This window comes from Rana temporaria, chromosome 13, assembly GCF_905171775.1.
Source record: "Rana temporaria chromosome 13, aRanTem1.1, whole genome shotgun sequence".
NCBI lineage: Eukaryota > Metazoa > Chordata > Amphibia > Anura > Ranidae > Rana > Rana temporaria.
Window position 1 is genome coordinate 98,876,258 of NC_053501.1, and position 26,453 is coordinate 98,902,710.

General features: G+C 44.6%; 1 protein-coding gene across 3 annotated transcripts in view; it reads right to left on the minus strand.

The window, feature by feature from the left end:
• ADAMTSL4 (ADAMTS like 4) overlaps positions 1 to 26,453 on the minus strand; it is a 312,392-nt gene that overhangs the window by 51,196 nt on the left and 234,743 nt on the right. For all 3 annotated transcript variants that reach the window (XM_040332769.1, XM_040332770.1, XM_040332768.1), the window contains one exon: positions 25,768 to 25,904. In XM_040332769.1, coding sequence (XP_040188703.1) covers positions 25,768 to 25,904 — 137 coding nt within the window. The remainder of the gene's footprint in view (positions 1 to 25,767; positions 25,905 to 26,453) is intronic.

Consider the following 26,453-nt stretch of genomic DNA (forward strand, 5'->3'; position numbering starts at 1 on the left):
AAAACTACCGTATTTGCCGGCGTATAAGACGACTGGGCGTATAAGACGACCCCCTATTTTTCCAGGAAAAATGTTGGTTTTGGGATATACTCGCCATATAAGACTACCCCCTTCTTACTAGTCTTTCTGGAAGCTGAGGGGTAGCCGGAACAACCACCGACAGGAACAACCACTGACAGAAACAGGCTTTTTTCAAATCTCACTGTGTCATTACATTACATGCCTCCACTGTGCCATTACATTACATTACATGCCTCCACTGTGCCATCACATGCCTCCGCTGTGCCATCACTTGCCCCCACTGTGCCATCACTTGCCCCCACTGTGCCATCACTTTCCCCCACTGTGCCATCACTTGCCCCCACTGTGCCATCACTTTCCCCCACTGTGCCATCACTTGCCCCCACTGTGCCATCACTTGCCCCCACTGTGCCATCACTTGCCCCCACTGTGCCATCACTTTCCCCCACTGTGCCATCACTTGCCTCCACTGTGCAATCACTTGCCTCCACTGTGCCATCACTTGCCCCCACTGTGCCATCACTTTCCGCCACAGTGCCATCACTTTCCCCCACTGTCCCATCACTTTCCCCCACTGTCCCATCACTTGCCCCCACTGTGCCGGCCAAGACGATCTCCCTACCTTAATTAGTTGCAGATTCTGGCTTCCAGGCTGTGGGCATCCATGATTCAAAAGCCGCGCCTTCTCCTCAGACTGTTCCGTGATAGGCGGAACACAAATTTTCCCAGCAGTGCCTCTGTTCGGTGTTCCGCCCATTAAGGAAGTCCTCTCGTCCGAGGATGAGAAGGCATCCGTGGTAGGGCGGAACACTGAACAGAGGCCCTGCTGGGAAAATTTGTGTTCCGCCTATCACGAAACTGTCTGAGGAGGAGGCGCGGCTTTTAAATCTTGGATGCCCGCAGCCTGACGGAGACTGTCACCGGCGTATAAGACGACCCCCGACTTTGGATGCATTTTTTTGCATCCGAAAGGTCGTCTTATACGCCGGAAAATACAGTATGTTGGTTTTGGGTCAATTTTATTTTAATTATTTTAATATATTTGAAACTGTTTTATGACTTCCCCACTCTACTGAAAATAATTATTTTTCATCTAAGGGTGCGCCTCTTAGGAAAATTCCCGTTGTTTTCTTTGTCGTTGACCACCATCACCTGGACAGGGACAAGTTTCAAAATGGATGCTTTCGCTCAATCACCCAATAAAGTCCTAGTGCATTTTTTACCCTCTTGCCGAATGCAAAACGCATAGATGCAGTAGAAGGCTGAACAAGAGAAATCTATTGATTCACCCGTCCACACTAAATAGTTCTGGATAGAGGAATCTCCCCTGCCAACTGCGGCTGTCAGAATTCAAGAGATCGACTGGAAAATAAATTGATCATTAATTGAAGCATGCATGGTCACCATCCATGACAATGGTCACCAGGACATACAGAGCATGTGAATCTCCCTAGCAGGGGCAAATAAAGTAATAAAGACCTGCCAGGGGTTCTAACTCCTCACTACTCTATCTAAAAAATAAAATGTAAAACTATGGAAGCTAAATATTTGTGTGTCCCTTTTCACTCATGATGGTAAGGTGTTTATCTTCGGGCCTACCCTGATGTTTAGGGAGAGGATGTATGGACATCAGGTTTCTTCCTCCCCTGTCCTGGGGGGGGGTCTTCCTTCGGGAGAGCCTCCCACCCAGTACTTATTGGTTGGCCTCTGCTGATCATGAGGAGAGGGGTCCGCCAAGCCTTTTGGCTTGGTGGACCTGAGTGTGCCTTACCCCCATCAGTAGTCCTGTGCCTCAGGGGGTCAGGATGGGGTCCTTCCTCTTGGAGGAGTAGTCCTGGTCCCGTCGCCGGGTAGCGTTTTGATACTTATGTGATTTAACGCTTAACAAAAATATTCAATAAACAATAATTTGACTCAACCTAGTACACCTTTTTCCATTTTTGTGGGTGTTCACATGTACTTTTATGGTTCACTTTATTATTTGTATTATTCTTCAGGATTTATATAGCGCTAACAGTTTGCGCAGCGCTTTACAACATTGGGGAAGACAGTACAATTCCATACAGAAGGAATCAGAGGGTCCTGCTTGTTAGAGCTTACAATCTAGAATGGAGGGTCAAGTGGAACAAAGGGTAGTAGCTGTGGGGGATGATCAGATGGACAAGATGAAAATACAGTTGTTAGGTGTGTGTAGGATAGGCTTCTCTGAAGAGGAGGCTTTTCAGGGATCGTCTAAAAGTCAATAGAGTATGAGATAAACGGATAGATTGGGGTAAAGAGTTCCATAGGCTTGGAGAGGCTCTGGAAAAGTCCTGTAGGCGAGCGTGAGAGGAGGTGATGAGAGATCTAGAGAGCAGGAGGTCTTGTGAAGAACGAAGAGAACGATTAGGTTGGTATTTTGAGACTAGGTCAGTGATGTAGCCGAGGGCAGAGTTGTGGATGGCTTTGTAGGTAGTTGGTAGTATTTCGAATTGAATTTGTTGAATGAGCGAAAGTCAGTGGAGGGATTGACAAAGAGGAGTAGCAGTAAGGTAGATAAGTCTGGCAGCAGCATTCATAATGTATTGAAGGGGGGGTAGAGTATGTAGGGGTAAGCCAATGAGGAGGTTTTTTTTTGCGCAGGATCGAAAAAGAAAAAAATAGAAAGCTACTGTATTTATTGGCGTATAACACTCACTTTTTTACCCTGGAAATAGAGGGTAAACTGTGCCTGCGTGTTATACGCAGGGGGCTGTGGAAAGTTTTTTTCCTGAAATTCCCTCTTAAAGTTAGGGTGCGTGTTATACGCTGATAAATACGGTAAATATTTCAGTCATGTGCTATAAAGAATAGAAAAGATACTTAAATTTCCAGTTATTACAATAATATTGTTTTACTCTCCAGACCACAGAAAGGCAGCAACTAACTTTGAAGGTCACATGATAAGTCTCCTACGCCGTCGTATCTTAGGGTGCAATATTTACGCTGACCGCTAGGGGCGCTTCCCTAGACTTCCGCGTTGAATATGCAAATTAGGTAGATACGCCGATTCAGAAACGTACGTCCGCCCGGCGCATTTTTTTACGTCGTTTACGTAAGGCTTTTTCCGGCGTAAAGTTACCCCTCATAAAGCAGGGTTAAGTCATGTTAGGTATGGACGTCGGAAACGTACGAACAGCGTCGTATTTTATGTCGTTTGCGTAAGTCGTTCGCGAATAGGGCTGTACGTAAGTTACGTTAACGTCGAAAGCATTGACAGTTTGCGGCGTAATTTGGAGCATGCGCACTTGGAAACGTTCACGGGCGGCGCATGCGTCGTGCGTAAGAAACGTCAATTACGTGAGGGTCACATGTAATTTAAATAAAACACGCCCACATCATCCACATTTGAATTAGGCGGGCTTACGCCGACACATTTACAATACGCCGCCGTAACTTAGGGCGCAAGTTCTTTCTGAATACGGAACTTGCGCCCTAAGTTATGGCAGCGTAGTGTATCTGAGATACGCTACGCCCGCCGATAGATACGATAATGTATCTGAATCCGGGCCACAGGTTTTAATAATAAAGTCATCTGCAAGGGCTTAGCTCAGAGCCGGACAGCCTCCATTTTGTTAGGTCTCTGGAGGCCGGGGCACAAAGTGAGTTGAGATCCTCAGAGGATTTGGCCTGAGTGAAGCATCCCATTGTCTCTCTGTACAGTCAAGTACTTTGTCTGGAACTGGACCAGTGGTTCTGGCTCCACTTCACACGGCTGGAGGCTTCGCTTCTCTAGCATGTGGTCTCAATAGCTGGCGGAGAGAATCTCGGCATGTTTGGAGTAGGGCTCTGTCTCCTACGGATCTGTCTGCGACCGTGTTACCTACAACCTTTTCCCAGCTTGAACTCCGAACAGAGGAATTAATCACACGTCTCTGCTGTAACAAGTCTATCGCCATGGGGCTGGTGTTCTGCCTGCAATCAGCTAGAGGCTGTAAATCCATCTACTAACCCTTTTGCCATTTGTTACACTTAAAAAGTAATCTGTAAAGTGTAATAGATCTCATTTGGCGACCACCTTTTTTTTTTCTTTCTTTTTTTTTTTACAGTTGAAGGAATTTGTGCAGCAAGGTTAACAGAAGGTCGTACATTACCCTTGGATTTTATTGAAACTGTGGAGCTGTTGTCCTGAATGAATGCATACATTAAAGGGTCAGTCCATCCAAGATGGAGCTTTGGTAGAAACTGAAGGATTAATCTACCTGACAGTTTCTTATACAGTGGAACCTCGGATTGCAAGTAACGCGGTTAACGAGCGTTACGCAATACGAGCACTGTATTTAGAAAAATCCTAACTCGGTTTTCGAGTGTTGTCTCGCAAAACGAGCAGGATTCAGACCAAAGCGGTGTGCAGTACCGCGTTTGGCCTGAGGTGGGGGGCGCTGGAGCCAAGCGGAGCCAAACAGCGGCGATCGCGCCGTTCGGTAATGCTCGGAAAGACACGGAAATACTACGTTCCCGAGCCTTTCCGAGATTTTCCAAGTTCAGCCGAGCTGTCCTTGGGTTTTTCCAGCCATTTCCGAGGCTCTCCGGCGCCGCCCCCCCACCTCTGGCCACATGCGGTATTGCATGCCATTGAAGTTAATGCGGAACAAATAATTTTCGTTTCCATTGACTTCAATGGGGAAACTCACTTTGATATGCGAGTCCTTTGGATTACGAGCATTCTCCTGGAAGGTTCCACTGTATTTCATAGGTAGAGAAAAGTTCAGGCATCCTCTGGACTCTCCTCTATCCAAACTTCAAAGTCCAGGAAACTGCGGTGTGGGTCATTCACTGCACCATAGCACATGTAAACAAAAGAGCAGGATTCTGGTGATGTTAGTGCCTATAGGTCAGTGATCTGCAAACTGTGGCCCTTTGCTAGCTTTTATCCAGCCCTTGGGGCATTAGTCCCCCTACTGTAAGCAGCAGTGGGGAATAGTTCCTCCCACTGACACCAACTATGGGGCACTATCCCTTCCACTGACACCAATGATATGGCACTATTCCTCCCACTGGCACCAACGATGGGGCACTATTTATTCTACTGACACCAACGATGGAGCACTATTCCTTCTACTGAAACCAACAATGGAGCAAAGATTGGGCACTATTTCCCCCACTGATACCAATGATGGGGCAATGATTGGGCACTATTCCTCCCACTGGCACCAATGATAGGGTACTATTCCTCCCACTGGCACCAATGATAGGGTACTATTCCTCCCACTGGCACCAACAATGGGAAACTATTCCCCCCCACTGGCACCAACGATGGGGCACTATTTCTTCTGCTGACTCCAATGATTGGGCACCATTCCTCCCACTGACACCAATCATGGGGCAATGATTGGGCACTATTCCTCCCACTGGCACCAATGAAAGGGTACTATTCCTCCCACTGGCACCAACAATAGGAAACTATTCCTCTCACTGACACCAACGATGGGGCACTTTTCCTTCTACTGACACCAATGATAGAGCACTATTTCCCCCAATGCATGGGGGGAATTTGCATGGGGTCACGCCTCATTTGCATGAGTCACGCCCACTTCCACCTACGCCGGCCTGCGCCCACGAAACCTACGCCACGCTGATGCAGCATTGGGAGCAATAGCTTGCTGAATGCAATGCTTGCCTCTCCGCGCTATGTTGGTGCGGCGTACGGCGGTGTAATGTGTGCCCGCACTCTGTGAATCTGAGCCACTGTACTTAGTTTTCATTTAGGAAAGGTGTATTGAAGTTCTCTGACTCTCATTTAGGTTTTTAAGGGTCGTGGTTGTTTTGACAGCCTGGATCACACAGCACGTGCACACGCCACCTCCCAAACCCCGTAGCGATGAACGTGGTGTATGTACTTGAGTCTCAGTCTTGCCGCCCTGAGGGGACGCTTTATATAAGCTTCGATATATATGCATAAGCGTGCAACCCGAGCCATTACTCTCTCCGGAGAGCCGGCGAGGCTGCTGTTGTGGTTACAGCTGTGCGGTTACAAGGAGCAGCCTTCGGATGTGAGCCATACAGGAATTCATGCAGTCACCAGCACCCCCTCTCCTTGCCCCATTCTCCTGTAAACTACGGCCTGCAAATCCACATAAAGTCTAACAAGTGGTACTAATGAGGGCAATATTTAAATTTAAAGGACCCTTACGTCCAGCCTAATCTTAGACTACCTCTCTCATTCTCTGATGGCCCCTTGAAATGCCATGCGGGTTTTATAGAGGATAAGCACAAGGGGCTTGTATTACCGAAGCAGACTACAGTGAAGGGATGGCACAGAGCCAGGATTCTCACCGCAATGTGTTAACAGTGTGTTTGAACGCCATCAACAATCCGACCGCAACAGTATTAGCAAAGAATAAACAGTCATGTTGTTCTGAGACAGCAAAAGGACTATACAACAGATGTGGTTATTGCAGAAGCTGTGACGTTGCGATTTGGGTTACGGATGCATTATCTTCATTGTACATTGTGGGCATGCCTTGGTGCCAGTATGAATGAACATCGATCTGTGTTTGTGGAAGCATCATCCTGGCCTGGCCAATCAAGATGGCTGAAGACCCCAAATCCAGAAGAAATTGGTGCTGGTAAGGGAGCTTGCAGGCGTCACATTGATAGTGAAGAGGGGAAGGGTGAAAGGGTTTAAGGCAGAGTATCTCAACAAGGGTTCCTCCAGAAGTTACCACACGTCCCTTGAGCAATGAGCAATTCCTGCCTCCCAGATAAGTTCCGACAGACACCAATGATCACCAATGATCTTTTTAGCTATCTATAAAAGGGTAATTCTTCCCAATGAGTTGCAGCGGTTCCCTGAGACCAGAAAGCTATTTCATAGGTTTTTCTTGTGTTGAAAAGGTTGAGAAAGGCTGGTTTAAGGGAAGCAATATTTAAATGACAGGTGCAGTCCGGTGGGTGGTATCAACTCCTGGTTTCCTGGTTGCCTTGGGTTTTCCAACAATGAGATCTGCCTGCCATATTTCCCGACGGTGTTCCTTTCTATCTGGAAATATTGGGTGGAGAAGAGGTAAGTATTGAAAGGCTTAGTTCTGCTTTATAGGGTCAGTCCGCTCAGACGCAATACAGTGGAACCTCAGATTCCGAGCATAATCCGTTCCGGGAGAATGCTCGTAATCCAAAGTGCTTGCATATCAAAGCGAGTTTGCCCATTGAAGTCAATGGAAATGAAAATAATTAGTTCCGCTTTGACTTCAGTGGCATGCAATACCGCATGCGGCCAGAGGCGGGGAGGGTGGCGGAGAGCCTCAGAAATTACCGGAAAGGCCCGAGGACAGTTCGGCTGCCCTCGGCAAACCTCAGAAAGACTCAGTTTCCAAAGGTTTGCCGAGGTCAGCCGAGCTGTCCTTAGGCCTTTCCGTGCATTTCCGAACACTGCCAATCGGCGCCGTTCGGCTCCAGCGCCCCTCCACCTTAGGCCAAACGCGGTACTGCACACCACTTTGGCCTGAATCCTGCTTGTCTTGCGAGACAACACTCACAAACCGAGTTAGGATTTGTAGAAAAACAGTGCTCGTATTGCGAAACGCTCGTTGACCGCGTTACGCGCAATCTGAGGTTCCACTGCATCAAAATATACAGATGCAGTCTGGTGGGTGGAGTCAGCCTTTGGCTTCTGCTATGCCATTGGTTTTCCAATAGTGAGATCTCCCTGCCATAATTCCTGGCTCTGTTCCTGTCCATCTGGGAGTTTTGGGTGCCCGCTCCTTCCCTTTTTATGTTCTAGCTCTTCAGCCTCATACACACGCTCGGTTTTCTCGGCAAGAACCAGCAAGAAAACTGCTGGCAGAGCTTGTTTGCCGAGTAAACCGAGCGTGTGGACGAGGCTTTCAGGTTTCTCGTCTGGAAATCTGGCCAGAACCTTGACGAGAAAAATAGAGAACCTGCTCTCTATTTTCTCGTTGAGATTCTTGTCGGCCTGTTTCCCGACGAGAAACCCAAGAGTGTGTATACTTACCTGTCGCCATGGAAACCTGCGCATGCTCGAAATGACTTTGACGCATGCGCAGTAGCTTCCACAGCATAGGTAGGGTGAAGCAAGATGGCGGCGACCGCATTGAATGTGACGAGCGCATGCTCGTCATACGCGATGATGTCACCGCGTTCTTGCCTTTCAAGAGAACCGCGGTTCTTTTGAGAAGTCTGTGTGTACACTCGGGCGGCAAGAGATTCTTGCCAAGAATCTCGTCGGGAAAAACAACGTTTTTTTCCTGACGAGATTCTTGCTCGTGTGTACAAGGCCTTCCTCTTATACTTTCCATATATGAGACGGGAGCGCTCGTTCTGGTAAAAATAGCGTTCGTAATGGAGATAGCACATTCGTCACGCTGTAACGGACTAAAAAGCATGAGGCTGAAAAACACGAATCGTCTCTCACCAAACATTTACGAAGATGAGGATCAGCAAAAGCAGCCCAAAGGGTGTCGCCATTTGAATGGAACTTCCCCTTTATGGTGCCGTTGTACGTGTTGTACGTCACCGCGCTTTGCTTGAGAGGTTTTTTTCATGAACGTGTGTATGCAAGGCAGACTTGAGAGGAATCACGAGAAAAAGGTAATTTTTTTGCATGACAGGAAAAACGGTCGCGTGTACGCGGCATAAAAGTGAATTTTGGGTTGGAATGACCCTTTAAGCTACCCATAGATGTAAAAGGGCAGCCGGACATGAAGGCAAGACCCAACTATATTTCAGCTGGATGGCACATAAACAGTTCAGCCAAGTTTTCGTTGTTTATGACTGTGCGAAGAATGGAGACCCCCGTCTCACGTCTTTTGCTGTATTTCCTGCGAACTAAAATACAAATCTAAAAAAAAATGCCCCTTTCTAACCAATGACGCCACAAAGCTCTTAATTCACTCCCTGGTCATCTCTCGCCTTGATTACTGCAACTCCCTTCTCATTGGCTTACCGCTGCATACTCTAACCCCCCTTCAATCCATCATGAATGCTGCGGCCAGACTTATCCACCTTACCAGCCGCTCTGTCTCTGCTACTCCTCTCTGTCAATCCCTCCACTGGCTTCCGCTCGCCCAACAAATTAAATTCAAAATACTAACTACGACCTACAAAGCCATCCACAATTCTGCCCCCAGCTACATCACTGACCTAGTCTCCAAATACCAACCTAATCGTTATCTTCGTTCTTCTCAAGACCTCCTGCTCTCTAGCTCTCTCATCACCTCCTCCCATGCTCGTCTACAGGACTTTTCCAGAGCCTCTCCAAGCCTATGGAACTCCTTACCCCAAACTATCCGTCTATCTCCTTCTCTATTAGCTTTTAGAGGATCCCTGAAAACCCTCCTCTTCAGAGAAGCCTATCCTACCCACATCTAACAACTGTATTTTTACTTTGTCCATCTGATCACCCCCCACATCTACTACCCTCTGTTCCACTTGACCCTCCCTTCTAGATTGTAAGCTCTAATGAGCAGAGCCCTCTGATCATTCCTGTATTAAATTGTATCTATAATGTCTTCCCTGATGTTGTAAAGCGCTGCGTAAACTGTTGGCGCTATATAAATCCTGTATAATAATAATAATAATAACAAAAAAGGCAGGAACTATTTACTAAGCATTGGAGTAATTCAATCCCTCATCATCTCCCCAAACCTGAAATAGCCATTTATCCTCAATGCCTGTTTTGGAAGAACAGCTAGTACTAAATTATTCTGTATAAAGAGGGTCCCTGCAGTGTCACCAAAGGATGTGTTAAAAGTCAACAACAATCCCTGCTCCCAAATTAGCAGCATGATGGTGACCAGCGACAGATCCCAGCTGATTAATCGTAGATGAGGTCTTGCTGGGTGGTCTACACTTTCCTTTTCTTAGTGGTTTCTCTCTGCGGCTTAATTTGACATCTGAATCTCCATCCCCTTTAATTTGTGGAGTCCCACTCTGCTCTCTAGCCTGGCTGGATCTATATTAGCTCCATGTGACAGCTCGGATGAAACTGCATCATTCACAAGAATAGAAAAGGCCCCAATTTACATTGTGAGGAGCCGAGGGGACACAGGTTTAATGATGCAGCAATTTCCGATGTGAAAACAATGGGGGCTTTAGAAAGACGCCAGATATTGCTCACTTCACTGTGTGCGGAGAATGAGGAATTCAAGGGGAGAGCATAACAGAGGTCATCACAATTCTACCAGAGACTGGCAGAGTTTGTTAGGGGGGAGCTCATTATCAACTCATCAATTGATGTCATCTCTGCCTCCACAGTTTACTAAGCAGTACTCAGTTTTAGGTATTGTGTGCCAATTACCACCCCGGTAGGAGACTGCTAGACAAATAACACAACATAATACAATGGAGAGCAAGGGGAAAATTCAATAAAGTGATATAAACACTTCGGTAGATAAGGCCCTTTTAACATGGCCCATGCCAAATTAAAAAAAGCTGTGCACCAGTTTTGGTACCAGTACCACCACATTCTTGCCAATTTTATAACCTGCTGCTACGGCTACAACAAATTCTAGACGAATTACCACCAGTTTGCAGATAAGCAAACTGGCAATACAGTGGAACCTCGCTTTGATATGAGAGTACTTTGGATTACGAGCATTCTCCTGGAACGGGTTATGCTCGTAATCCAAAGTACTCTCATATCAAAGCGAGTTTCCCCATTGAAGTCAATGGAAACTAAAATAATTTGTTCCGATTTGACGTCAATGGCATGCAATCCCGCCTGCGGCCAGAGGCGGGGGGCAGCAGAGAGCCTTGGAAATGGCCAGAAAGGCCCGAGGACAGTTTGACTGACCTCTGCAAATCTCATAAAGACTTCGTTCCCAAGCCTTGCAGAGGTTTGCCGAGGTCAGCTGAGCTGTCCTCGGACCTTTCCGTGCATTTGCGAACAGCTCCAGCGGCCCCCCTCCTCAGGCCAAACGTGGTACTGCACACCAGTTAGGATATTTTAAAATACGTATTGGGAAACGCTCGTTAACCGCGTTACTCGTAATCCGAGGTTCCACTGTAATTAAAATCAACGATGAGCTGGCGAACAGAGAGAAAACAGTGCTCAAAGTTGGGCATAGGTGCTGGGAAGCTTTCCTGCACAGGACTCGTAGCTGCTAAGGCGCAAGCTATCACCGGCTTCCCAGCAACCGATAGCTTATCTGCTGCCCTAATTAGCTCCCGGATGGTAGATTTCCTGGCCAACAACTGAAAGTAGACAAAGAGGAGTCTGGAGATAACAGCTGGGAAGCTGTTCTGCAAAGGCTTCATGGTTGTTAGGACATTGGCCGCCACTGGCTTTCTAGCAACCGATGACTCATCTCCCGCCCTAATTAGCTCCAGGACAGGAGAATCCCTGGCCAACAACTGAAAGTGAAAAAAAGGGGCGAGGATTCTGGTGACAACAGCTGAGAAGCTGTCCTGCACAGGGTTCATGGTTGCTAGGACACTGACGGTCACTAGCTTCCTAGCAACTGCTCCCCGGCCTTAATAAGTTGTCAGATGAGAGATTCCCCAGCCGACAACCGGAAGCAATCCATAGTGAGGGAATGCTGGTGACAACATTGTCCAAATATGGCCATGGGCACCAACATTCTTGCCCCTCTGTTTACTTTCAGCTGGCCCCACCCAATTCAGAGAACTAGAGGAGGGGTGGATTCAAGACCAATCACTCTGAGTAAGTAGACAGAGTAGCAGTGACCGGTCTTTCTTACAGGAAGCTCCTGCACAGAGGTAAAGTTTCATGCTGGATTACTGCAAAGATCTGGAAGAAATACACAAAGCACACCAAGATTCAATAAAAATACACATGAAGAATGTATTTAGAGAATATCATTTCAGCTATAAAGGGGTTAAAGTGTCCGTATGCATACAGTAAATGATACATACTCTTTATAGAGCTGAGTATTGGAGTGATACAGCATCAGTCTATAAAATGTGACCCAGGCCTCTCTATATCCTCACCTTCTTCAAAGTTATGCCCTCCGCTAATTGATTAAGGAAACATAAGCAGGCCATAAAGTATTCCCCGAGGGCTAATAAGGTCATGGAGATAGGAAAAGTAGAAGCCAGCTTCCCCCAACTTGTAATACAACTATCTGAGGCAGCAGACGACCCAGCTAATAAAACAGAAGCTGCACATTGCATGCCATATGTCAAGTTGTAATTGACCACAGCTGCGCCCAACGCAACTTCTAGTGACAGCAAAGCAGGGGATTCTGGGAGGAGATCCGATAAGTCAAGAGGTCACACCAGTAACACACATAGAGAGCTGAAGTCAGCCCATTGCCAGGCAGACTGGGGAGCGATGACAGCCTGGCATTTACTAACAGGCTGATATTAGCGGGAAGCTATTACTAGAGTGTTGCTTAGTTTACATGTGGGTTTACACACACAGGGCCAGATTCAGGTAGAATTACGTTACGCCGCAGCGTAACGTATCCCATTTACGTTACACCGCCGCAGGTAAGTGTAAGTGCCTGATTCACAAAGCTCTTACCTGTAAACTTGCGGCTGTGTAACGTAAATCTGCTCGGCGCAAGCCCGCCTAATTCAAATGGGACGGGCACCATTTAAATTAGGCGCGTTCCCGCGCCGAACGTTCTGCGCATGCTCCGTTAGGAAATTTCCCGACGTGCTTTGCGCGAAATTACGGCGCCCCGATGTTTTTTTTGAACGGTGACGTGCGTTACGTTGTTTCGTGTTCCCGGACGTCTTACACACAAAAAAAAAAAAAAAATTGAAATTCGACGCGGGAACAACGGCCATACTTTAACATGGCTGTTCTAAAGATAAGCCATGATAAAGCAGGCCTAAGTTTGCGACGGGAAAAACCGACTAGCGACGACGTAAGAGATTGCGACGAACGCGCGCATCTTCGTGGATCGCCCTAAGTATTCATTTGCATATTCTACGCCGACCGCAATGGAGTCGCCACCTAGCGGCCGGCCTAGAATTGCATCCTAAGATCCGACGGTGTAAGTCAATTACACCTGTCGGATCTTAGGGCTATCTATGCGTAACTGATTCTATGAATCAGCCGCATAGTTAGGATGGGCGGATCACAGAGATACGACGGCGTATCAGGAGATACGCCGTCGTATCTCTTCTGTGAATCTGGCCCACAGGCTTCTTATGTAACAAGTTAAGAAGGGGCCCCTTTAATTAAATAAAAAAAAGACCCTTACTCCTTGTTAGCACTATACAATCTCCACATTCTCATATAGGGTGTCCCAAAAGTCTGGATCTATAGAATTCAAATATTAGGAGTCATTATTTCCATTCCTATAAAGTGCAGCTGATTCAAGAACTGCATGATGGTGACATGGGAATATTGGGAGTGGTTCCTAAAACTGGGGGATCAATGGTGTTTTGATATATTAGTATTGTATTAATATAGAGATGTCCGTAAAGTGGTTCTAAAGTCGAATTGTTTTTTACCTTATTGCATTCTCTGCTTTAAGGTAAACAAAACAAAACCCCTCTAACTGTTCCCTCCCTCCCCAAACACTTACCTGAGTCCCTCTCTTGATCCAGCGCCGTGCCCATCTGCAGTATCATTGCTCTGTCTTTCTGCTCTCACAGGACACACAGAGAGCAGCAGGAGCCATTGGTTTCTGCTGCTATCAGTCAAATCCTGTGATGAAGGATTGGGGTCATGGCCAAGCAGTGTTGTGTGTGTCTATGGATGCACACAGTCTGGCTTGGGCGTGCACCTGCATGGGTGCCCCCTCTGCACACAGCTTCCTGAGAGGCACTTGGAGAAGAGATGGAACATACAGCGCCAGCGGGTTACTCCAGAAAAATAAGCTATGGACTTCTCTGGGTAATGCCTTTGCAGGTAATTATAATCCAATTTTTTATTTTAAGTAAAAAATTGCCTTTAGAATCACTTTAAGTTTTTTCTAACCCCAATGATGGTTGAATTTTTGGATCCATGTTGGATATTCTTTGGAATAAAGTTGTATCTTGAACTTTATTAGAATAAAGCTGTAGCTTCACTTTTTAGCAATGGTGTGGTGCTTCAATTTATATTTTTGTTAAATTTCATCTTAATGGCAGTGTCAACTAGCACAAAGCACTTTACTGGTCTGAAAAACCACCCAAACTGGATGGGTGAAGGGCATTTTAAAACTGATCCAGGAATTATTTAGTGGGCAGGGAAGTTTAGTATAGAGGGTGAGGGGAAATCCAATATTTAAACATTTTCACCAGAACAGGAAGGAAGGTGGGATTTCTCCTCACATTTAGGGATCTTCACTCTCTCTTCCTGTGCATGGGGATACAGACAGATCTCATAGCTCCCAACTTTTTGAGATTGGAATGAGGGACACCTATCAGCAAAAGTATGTAGGCATACGACACACCCATTGTCACGCCCCCTTAAAGGAGAATTGTACAAAAAACAAGATTGGTTAAACCCACAAGTGCTTTTTTAACCACTACTATTCCTTTATATTGGCTTTCTGAATGTACAAATGCAGCAATTTAGAAATCAGATGAAAGTTTTAGCACTGGGAAACACTTTTTGAAAGATAAAAAGTGCATTTTATATACATCTATATAGATCAGACCAAAATGAGGGACAAATGAGGAGGAATGAGGGACACATGAGGAGGAATGAGGGACAGAGGGACATTGCTCCAAATCATGGACAGTGCCTCGAAATCAGGGACAGTTGGGAGTTATGATGTACAGTACAGACCAAAAGTTTGGACACACCTTCTCATTCAAAGAGTTTTCTTTATTTTCATGACTATGAAAATTGTAGATTCGCACTAATGGCATCAAAACTATGAATGAACACATGTGGAATTATACATAACAAAAAAGTGTGAAACAACTGAAAATATATTTCATATTCTAGGTTCTTCAAAGTAGCCACCTTTTGCTTTGATTACTGCTTGGCACACTCTTGGCATTCTCTTGATGAGCTTCAAGAGGTAGTCACCTGGCGCAGCACCCCATCACTCTCCTTCTTGGTCAAATAGCCCTTACACAGCCTGGAGGTGTGTTTGGGGTCATTGTCCTGTTGAAAAATAAATGATGGTCCAACTAAACGCAAACCGGATGGAATAGCATGCCGCTGCAAGATGCTGTGGTAGCCATGCTGGTTCAGTATGCCTTCAATTTTGATTAAATTCCCAACAGTGTCACCAGCAAAGCACTCTCACACCATCACACCTCCTCCTCCATGCTTCACGGTGGGAACCAGGCATGTAGATTCCATCCGTTCACCTTTTCTGCGACGTAAAAAAACACGGGGGTTGGAACCAAAGATCTCAAGTTTGGACTCATCAGACCAAAGCACAGATTTCCACTGGTCTAATGTCCATCCCTTGTGTTCTTTAGTCCAAACAAGTCTCTTCTGCTTGTTGCCTTTCTTTAGCAGTGGTTTCCTAGCAGATATTCTACCATGAAGGCCTGATTCACACAGTCTCCTCTTACCAGTTCTAGAGATGTGTCTGCTGCAAAAGGAAGAACCTAGAATATGAAATATATTTTCAGTTGTTTCACACTTTTTTGTTATGTATAATTCCACATGTGTTACTTCATATTTGTGATGCCTTCAGTGTGAATCTACAATTTTCATAGTCATGAAAATAAAGAAAACTCTTTGAATGAGAAGGTGTGTCCAAACTTTTGGTCTGTACTGTATATATATATATATATATATATATATATATATATATATATATATATATACAGCATCAGTCTGACTGTTTGTGTGTTCACTACCCCACGTTGAAATGCACATGTTGGAAGTAGCAATGAAAGTGGAATTGCAGGGTTAGGCCTGGTCTAGACTGCAATGACAACACAATGCAGAACAATGCAAAGGGATTGATTTGCTATGTCCTTGTGTGTACTAAGCCATTTGCTTAAATACGATCTTTTTGTCTAACCATCTGGGGGGGACATTTTATTTAACCCCCATACACAGAAGCTCAGCCCCACAGGCCAAATCCTATAATCCTCTCTCATTGTTTTCAAATGTAAAACTTAAAAAAAAAAATATTCCCTCATCATTTCCGCTTTTCTTCTGTTCTGGGTATATCATATATATAACAGATCCTTTATTTTAGAGCTATTTATTGTATCCTTATATAAGAAAAGTTGAATGAGGTTTTTTTTTTTTACCTAGTTCCCCAATGTACAGCAGGTAGAGTAATCATGACACATCTACACACCTCATCTAGAAATAGGCTGTCTCAAACTCTGCAGGTTTTAGCATGTGCGTTATTCCAGAAATATTAATAAAATACTTTCCATTACATCCCATTAAACACAGCTGTCATTTTAAGCCTTGACTTCCACAGAATTTCCTACTCCGAATAATTAGATTTTTAGCATACTTAAAGATCTCCTAGGCTGCAAAGAATATCATACAACGGCATGGTGTGCCAGGGGCAACTACTTGTTTTGTTTTTCCCTGTGCCCCAAGGGTCCTCAAGGGGTGTGTTTTGAGATAAGTAGGTAGATTCAGTAAGAGTTAGGCCGACTTATCAGTAGATAAGTCGACCTAACTCAGAATCTACGCTGACTTATGTTTAAGTGTATGCTCAAACAGAGATACGCTTAAACATATCTAAGATATGACGGCTTGCGCCGTCCTATCTTAGATTGCAATATTTTGGATGGCCGCTAGGTGGCGCTTCCATTGCGGTCGGCGTATAATATGTAAATGAGGAGATACGCCGATTCACGAACATACGCCTGGCCGACGCAGTACTTTTACGCAGTTTGCGTAAGAGATAGGCCGCGTAAAGTTAGAGCTAGGCCCTATTAGAATAGTAATGTCAAGTATGGCCGCCGTTCCCGCGTCGAAAATCTAATTTTTTACGTCGTTTGCGTAAGTCGTCCGTGAATCGGGATTTAAGTCGTTTACGTCCACGTCAAAATCAATAGGCCTGTGCGGCGTACTTAGCCGCAATGCACACTGCGAAATGTAGGTGCCTGGCGCATGCGCAGTGGAAAAAGACGTAAAAAACATGAGGTCAAGCCTCATTAACATAAAACACGCCCCCCTCAAACACATTTGAATTAGGCGCCCTTATGCCCGCCGATTCAGGCTACGCTGACGTAACTTAGCAGGCAAGTACATTGTGAATCATGTACTTGCCTCGCTAACTTACGGCGGCGTAGCTTAAATTCCTTAAGCTACGCCGCTGCAAAGTTACGCGAACGTACCTGAATCTACCTATTTGACTTTAGTAGATCTTGATGGGTATCCAGTGGGTAGAGAGGTGATGAAATAATTTTTCGGCAATGTTTTCCTAGTGCCTCCAATCTACTACAGCCTTTAGCTAGCTTCCAGCCTTTAACTGGTTTCCAGCATTGTTGATATTACAGTACAGGGTCCTATAAGATTAAATAAAGGTAAACTGTATACAAGTGTAGGCAGGTGCAGTCTGTACTCCCCATTGTAGGTGGTACTCCAACCAAGCAGCAATGGGGAAGGAAGTTGTGAGTAACTTGGTTCCTCTATGATTTCCTGTGGTCACCAGGGGAACAGCTGTCGCTGTCCAATTGGACACTGATGCCCCTCATGACCTCTGTGGCCATCTTTGGTGAGGGCAGAGCCTATTTAAGGCCCTGGCTCCCTGATTTGGCGCACTTTATGTGACTGGCTAGTGTACGGACAAGTTACCTGTCTGGCATGGACAGTGTTGGCATACAGAAAAGGTTCCAGAGGAGTAGGGAAAATGCAGGGACTACGCATCCCCTCTCAGGATGCTACCATTTGGGGTGGACACATTACTGCCCCTTGCCGCAGAAGCTGTCCGCATACTTTCAAGTTCATGGTCCTTTGCTACTGTTTATAAGTGGCTCCTGTTGGCTTTGCTCACTCGCCGGGCCTGATTGTACGTTTTTTTTGGAAATCTCTCTCAATGCACTGTTCTCTCCCTCCTCAGCCTCTGAATGTATTGTTGCCACCGGTGCTCCAGGCCAATTATGTGGCAGCATCCTAATGCATTAAATCTTCCAGATACAGGTCAGTCTGTTCAGCTAACTAGCCAACACAGTGGTTAAGTGGATAGCACTTCTACCTTGTAGCACTGGGGTTCCTAGTTCAAGTTCTGGTCAGGACATTATCTGCATGGGGTTTGCATGTTCTCCCAGTGCTTTATTCAAGGTACTCCAGCTTCAGCCTACGTTCCAAAAGATATGCTGGTTTGTAATTAGCTTCTGCCGCAATTAGTCCTATGGAAGTGAGATAGGGACCTTGGATTGAAAGCTCCTCAAGGTAAGTGACTGATGTAAAATGTGGGTGCTGTACGAACACCAATAATAATATTGATAATAATGGAAAGGAAAAGGTGGGGTGGTGGCGCTGCCTGACCCTAAAAGAGTAACTGTGGAAGGTCACCAAACGTAGTGACTACAATGAATTGTGTGTAAACTTAACTCCTAGTGCAAATACTGGGGCTAACGGTATGGATGAGCCTGTAATCCCTGTTAGGTAATTACCAATCTAAGCTACAATATCATACTAACCCGCTAAAGTGCACGTGATGCAATAAAGTGATGCAGCCTGGCACAGCTGCCTAGAAATGCACCGTGTGTGCCAAAGTCCTTATATCAGAGGAACACACCACATACCATAAATAACATAAAAGGTGTATAAAACATATATACATCAAATGTGTAAACCAAAAAAAGTCAGATAAAGTGTTAATAAATGTCCAGTGAAGGTCAATAATGAGGTTCAATTCATCAATATTCAGGTCGGTGCAAAATCTCACAGTGAGGGGTGTTTAAACAACACGACAGGTGCTCCCCCACATGGGTCCCCACTCACCAGCTCCAATAACCCCTCCAGGGGTATACAGCATATAGATCAAATATCCTGGACTCCCACTGTTCTGTTCCTCCGCTCACCAGACTCACCACCCCCACCTTTTCCTTTTTTTTAAGGCCCCGTACACACGAGGAGACATGTCCGATGAAAACGGTCCACAGACCGTTTTCATCGGACATGTCTCCTGGGAGCTTTTGGTCTGATGTGTGTACACACCATCAGACCAAAATCCCTGCGGACAGAGAACGCGGTGGCGTAGAAGACACCGACGTTCTCAAACACGGAAGTGCAATGCTTCCACGCATGCGTTGAATCAATTCGACGCATGCGCGGGATTTCGGGACGCTGGTTACACGTCATAACCAGCGGACATGTCCGATTAGGTGTACTAACCATCGGACATGTCCGACAGACATGTTTCCAGCGGACAAGTTTCTTAGCTTGCTAAGAAACTTTTGTCCGCTGGAAACCTCTCCACTAGGCCGTACACACGGTCGGACATGTCCGCGGAAACTGGTCCGCGGACCAGTTTCAGCGGACATGTTCGACCGTGTGTACGCGGCCTATATCTTAGTATCTCCTCTGGGGATTCAAATAGGGGGGGGGCAGCCTTTTCTCTTTTATCCTAAGCGCAGGATTACATTTATACATTTTTAATATTATTAATAATGTTCACATCAAACAGACTGAAGAACAAAATGTGATCTGTTGGCATCAGATGAGTTTTGAATATTTCGATAACTGGTGATCCCGTGTCTCTAGAGTTTACGTAGAATGGTGGGAACAGCAAAAAACATCCAATGGGCAGAAAATCTGTAGATGGAAATGCCTTTTCAATAAAGAGGCCAGAGGTGTTGGGTCAAACCGGTTCAAACTAACAGGTACAGTAACTCAAATAAATACTCTTTTCAACTGTGGTGAGCAGAAAAGCATCTCGGAAAGTGCAAAACTCAGGACCTTGAGGTGGATGGGCAGCAACAGTAGATGACTACGCCGCATTCCACTCATGTCAACAAAAATCTGAGGTTGGAGTGGGCAAAGGCTCGCTAAACCTGGACAGTAGTAGACTGAAAAAATGTAGCCTGGTCTTTAATTCCGACACACAGATGGTAGCACAGTCAATGGATCCGAATCCAACAGAATACCTTTGTGAAGGTGAAGAACATAAGATCTGCAACCAACAAAGCTGTAGAGATTTTGTGATAAAATCATGTTAACATGGAACACAAGGTCAATGGAATGTATACGCAATGTGAAATCCAAGCCACAAAGAAATTAGACTTTTTTGGGAGCATAGGGAGCCATTATCTAGTATTAGCATACTGTTCCTAAAAAACTGCATGTTTAGTATATATCTAGTATAACATACTGTAATGTAATCAGGTTGTTATTGTTGCATTAGTTAGTGAATGGCTCAGGCTGGGAGAAAAAGAGTTAAGTGGGTGTGCTCAGTTCCCAGGCTTTTTGGATGCAGCCTACCAGTGAAATACAGTATCTCACAAAAGTGAGTACACCCCTCACATTTTTGTAAATATTTTATTATGTCTTTTCATGTGAACCATATCCTGTGATTTGATGAGACCAACATAAATGTATTTGGTTCAGATGGTGTTAGTAACAACCGAAACCAAACTCGTTACAGAGATTCATGACCTAGTCACAGGACCTGGAAGGTGAAGGAGGTAACAATAGCTAGGTGCATGGCGGTACCCTATTCTTTTACTGGGAGTGAAATAACAGAAGTACACTGGACTGGTGGAGTTGGCGCAGGCTCAGCACGTCACTCCTAATGCAACATACAAGTTACAGTGTGTAAGTGACATGGGACAAGACAATTTACAGAGGAACTCTGTATGTTGTATTACTACACACAGTGAAGGCTTGTTTTTAAGGCGGGGAACTACCTTGTAAGATTTTGCACATGACTGTAGTCTTTGTCTGGTCTGGGGCACTGAGAAACGTGCTCCATGTGAAAGGTACCCCTGCGTTCAGGGCGAGTAGGCCCCGCCCACATACTGATGCATAGATTTTGTCATCTACCTGGAGATCTGATTTAACTCAAAAAAAATTTGTATTAGCGAAAAATTGTTCCTTTAAATGTCTTCTTTTTTTTTTCTTAGATACAGTATATCTGTTCCACATCCCTGCCAATAATGCCGTACATAATACCACACGGTAAAAGGGCACCGTTTTGTACATGGAGCCAGATTAAATTAAAGATTATCCAGATCCTAACAACAAACAGCCTTGTTAAATTTGGGATAGCCGCGATTTACACCGACCCAAATTTCATGATATCACTAGATCTGAGAGTGTTAATCTGATCGGCACGCTGTGTTCTGAGCAGGATTAAGGTGAACTGCGGCCTGATTCCGAGTGATTGAGGTTACAAAGTCTCCAGGAATGCAAATCTGCTGGAGAATTTCAATGGACATGTGATCTGGATGAAAGAGGTAAAGTAGCAACATTTAGGACCAGGAAACAATAAGCGTTGTTAATGGATAGCACTGGTCCATGTACATGTGAACAGATAATACAGGAAAGGCCTGTATGATCTCAGGATTGTAGGCCACTATCCAGGAAAATGGAGACATCTCCAACAGTGGAAGCTGGAGGTAGGCCATATCTCTGAGAGCCAACTTCTATAACACAGCATGAATGATGACTTTTTAGATCTCAAAAAGCCAATAGAAGTCAAATAAGGTAGAAGCACAGTGCACAGGTGTGAACGGCCCCAAGAATATCAATTATTTTATCCTGCATCAACGCACAATGGGGAATGTGCGTTAAATTGCACAGGCTATACTGTAATTATAAGAAAACCTGTCAGAGGTTGCCATTGTTGAATTAACCATCTGAAATTTCTAGCTTCTTGGTTGCCACCTAAACCTAAACTTTTGGCTTTAATAAATAATTTAAAACAATGGTGGCCCGGTGTCCGCCATACTTGAGGGTGACAGGAGGTCAGTGTGACCTGAGCGATGCCTGTAGACAAAGATGGGTACCCGGACTTCCATCCAGGAGAACAAGTACGGCCTCCCTGACCTCAGTCTCTTCATCAAGAATGTCTACACGTATGCGGTGGACTGGCCGGTCACCAGCTTCCACGACTTCATAGAATGTCAGCGTGGAAAGAGAAAAATCTATTACTACCACTGGGTGTTCCAGTGTGTTCCTGACCTGTCCCAGTGTCTAGAAGATGACCTCTTCTGCCAATACAAAGCTGAAATGCAATGGAGGAGAGACCTAAAAGTCGATGGTAAAATATTGAAAATTATGCGAGAACGGTATACAGCATGCGTCAGCAGAGAGGGTTACAGCTCCAGCCAGAACTGTGCCGAGCTAAAGGAGCAGCTCGCCCAAGCCGGTAGAGGATATAAATCCAGATATGAGTACCTTGGAGCCAATGGCAATGCTAGGAAATGCCTAATAAAGCAGAAGGAGAGGATGATTGAAGAGAAGGAGGCTGCCAAAGCAGATCAGGCCTAAACAAGGGGAATCCCGTCCTATAAAAGTCTTGTGTTTCAGAATGGAACATTTAACCCTGTAATAAAAGACCTGTAGATTGCTACATTAAAAAAAAAAAAAACAATGGTGGTCAACTTACGTAAATATGGGGAACCTCCAGTACAGCCCCTGACATCAGCAAAGGGCCCCACATCATATTAAATTAATGTAATAGGAAGCTGTTAGAGATTGCTGGCATGCAAAAGAATTGATCAGAACCTACTGGCATGACACAAGAGATGGTTATAGACTGCAGACATGCTACAGGAAATGGTCAAAGACTGTAGACATGCTACAAGAGATGGTCAGAGACTGTTGACCTGCTACAAGAGATGGTCAATAACTGTAGACATGCTACAAGAAAGTGTAGAAATGCTACAGAAGACGGCCAAAGATTGCAGACATGGTATAAGAGATGGTCAAAGACTGTAGTCATGCTATAGAAGTTAGAAAAGACTGTAGACATGCTACAAGAGATGGCAAGTGACTGTTGAAATGCTACAGGAGATGGTTGAATTTCCTCTAACTTCCTGTTTGGCTATGGGAGAAACCTCCGCAATGGGACACAGATGGCGGAACAAAATCTCAGAGGGGTTATAACCCTTCCTTGCTCTATTCAAAGTGAAAAAAAGTTTTCCCTATAGTTCTACTATAGGTCTATTACAAGTGATGGCCAGAGACTGTTGAAATGCTACAGGAGATGTAGACACGCTACAGAAATTATTGCTTCAGGAAACATAAGCATTTTCCTAATCTGAATATGTGTTCTAGTTAGAAAGATTCAGAAAACACAACTGTTGGATGTGGATGAGCATAAAAGCCAAGCAACTATAATATTCAAAAGTCATTAATGGCTGCTACCCTATTTCTCTCACAACAGGTTTATCCTAAAGCTGAACTCTGATAAAAATAAATATTGATCCTTTCAACGGGGTTCCCCAAGCACTGCAAGGATGACATGCTCATTTTTGTCCAGGGGGAACTGAAAAAATAAGTTATACTTACCTTATTCCTTTCTTGCGCAGGGTTCCTGCCTGCTGCATGATGGGTTCCTTATTGCCACTTCCCTTTGCTACTCCATCAGTTGTGCCCCATTGTGTGTGTCATTGGGAGGAATTGTGCACTTAGTGTCAGTGAATAAAATAGCACCCCAAGGGCTGAATAAAAGCAAGCAAAAGGCCACACCCAGGGCCAGTGCTACCATTAGGGAAACTAGGGCGCCCGGCCACTAGTGTTCCTACTCTCATCTCTCTGCAGCAAGCAACTAAGTCTCAGTATCAGCAGGCAACCGCCTCTCCGTTCGCACATAGTGTCAAAGGTGCAGCGAAGGCGGCGGAGGACTGTTTCTGTGTCTTGACTCCCGAATGAATGGAAGCAAGCAAACATTCACTGATGGGTGCTGGTAGGCTGCATTTGATGGGCGCTGGTGAGGCTGCATTTGATGGGCACTGGTGAGGCTGCATTTGATGGGCACTGGTGAGGCTGCATTTGATGGGCACTGGTGAGGCTGCATTTGATGGGCGCTTCATTAAAAAGATGGGGTATAAATGGGCAGGGCAAAGGGGGTGGAGCCAAGGGGGACAGCAAAATTAGGTTTCGCCTAGGGTGTCATAAATCCTTGCTTCAGCCCTGGCCGCACCGAGCCACGGGCCACAGTTTGGATACTGCTGCCCTAGACCAGCAGAAGCATTTATTCTTCTATTCTCCTTCTGGAGGGTTACTACCCTTATGTTACCACACAGGGGGCCCCACAGTGAAACCAAGCTTTTCAAATCACTATTGCTCTCTGCCCTACTAGGTAAATCCACATGTGTTTCTATAATACTGTATAATAAAACAAAACACATGGGCTGAATTTAGGAAGCATTTTCTCCACATTTTAATTATCTTTTTAAGCTTCCAGAGCTGACCACAACAGAGACAGCAACAGACGGTGAGTAAGGTTAGCATCGTCATATCACCTATGTGCAACTAACTAGGCTAATGACATCCAACCTATAGGAGGAGAGACAACTACTGCCAGGCGTCTCTTCTGTCTTTCTAGCTTCCTATGTGGTTTAGGGATGTTGGACATAAAGGAGACATTTTACACCATTCATTATTTTCAGGTTAATTCAATAAAACTAATCAAGGAACAAATCAATGGTTTATAGGGACATATTCAGATGTTTTATGCATTGCAATGTTGTGCTCATTGGACATGTGCACACTGAAATATTTTGTTTCGGAATTTCGTTTTCGTCTGAAAAATAAATTTATTTAGTTATTCCCGAAATTTGTTTTAATTTATTTTGTTTCATTATAAAAAGAATTTGTCCGAAAATCCGAATTAATTAAGGTTGAATCTGTCAATCGAAGGCTTATGGTGTCTATCGAATGTTCTGAGAAGATTCGACAAAGCAGCTAAACTGTATGACGCCGCGATCATACATTACTGGTTAAATGCTCCGCCCACAAGCTATAGTAGAATTCTAATGTAGTATGACTAGTAATAATTATATTTATTAATTATTATTACTAGTCAACCAACATTAGAATTTTTCTATAGCCTATGGACGAAGCATTTGACCATAAATGTCCGCTCGCGGCGATCGTATGTTTTTAGCTGCTTCGTCGAATCTTCATGTCTCTATGATGTTTAATCTTTTTCTCTTTATGTCTAATCTTTTCTCTCTATGTCGAATCTTTTCTCTCTATGTAAACAATCTTGGACTAATAGAGTTAGGTTAGGCACATTCAACCGTAGGTTCGATAGACACAGATCGCTATTGTCACCGTCATGTCGAATCTCCTATCTATATCGAACTGTTGTCGCAACGAAAAGAAAATAAAGCATTTTTTATGTCGGATCTTTTGGATTTTGAATTCTGCACGTTCGTTATCGTTTGTTAAAAAGAACGCGAAAATTCCTGATAAAGAATGCACATGTCTAGTGCTCATATGTTCAATGTGATATAATCTCTAGCATTGTTGGAATAGCACATTTTTTGCCATGGTAAAAGTCTTTGTAGCTTAAATGTTTGGGAAACAATAATAATTTGTACATGTTTTACCTGCCCTTAATGCCCTATTCTTTTACCAGGGCCCACCTGAAATCCCGGTGCAAGCTCTGATTCGTTTTTTAAGCAATTGTCCTTCCAAATTTTTTATTGCAATTTTGAATGGGCAAGCTTGCCTTGAAAAGTCACATGTTAGGATCAAGCAAACAATGATCAAGAGAAAGCCCTAATGACACATATATGCAAAGGCTTGATGTTGTCTGATAAAATCAACACTTGTAACCTCAAATATTTATTAGACAAACTTTGGTCAGAAATCTGCAGGTTCATACCGAGACAGTCAGTCAACCTTCTTCTGATTTCAGGAGACATGTTTAACACATACTCATGAAAAATAAAGACTGGCTATGAATCCAGTGATAGTAAATTCCTCCTTGATGTTTCACACTAAAGGTTTGTACAGAGGAAGCTTACCAGACACTGGCCATCAACGCAGACATCTAAGGAACCAGGCTCACATGGTGTGCCATCTTGGACCTTCTCTGTGTGGCGGACATAGAAACGGTAACCAATGGGACGACAGTTCAAAGCACATCTCTGATTTCCATGTACTGCAAATGAGAAGAACATAACATAATAATTAAAGTCACTCTCTAACATTGGTCTATCAGTCAGTAATGAATTATTTGAGGTTCCTGATAGTTCTCGATAAACTAGGGTTGTCCAAAAATGTTGCATATATGACTGCTTTGTAGGGTAAGAGTGGCTTGTTAGGAACTAAACTCACACCTGACCAATACCTGCTACCTCAAGATAGGAGTTTGTACCTGCAACTAGTTTCATCTAGTGTCATGTAACTAGAGACTGTCAGAGACCATTGCCACATTACAAGCGACTGTCCAAAACATTCACCATGTTGCAAGAGAATGTCAGAGTCCTGTACCAAGTTACAAAAGCCTCCCACAGAAGGCTTCTATGATACAAGAGACTTCAAAGTTGCAAATTAAAAGTAAGGGTACAACCCCAACCATTGGCTATGCCCAAGATCATCAGTGACAATGATCTACAGTGACTGAAGAAGACTTGTAGGATCAGAGAAGCATCAGTGATTCTCATAATCAATAGTCAATTAGTCATGGGCTACAGTGGCGGCTGGTGCT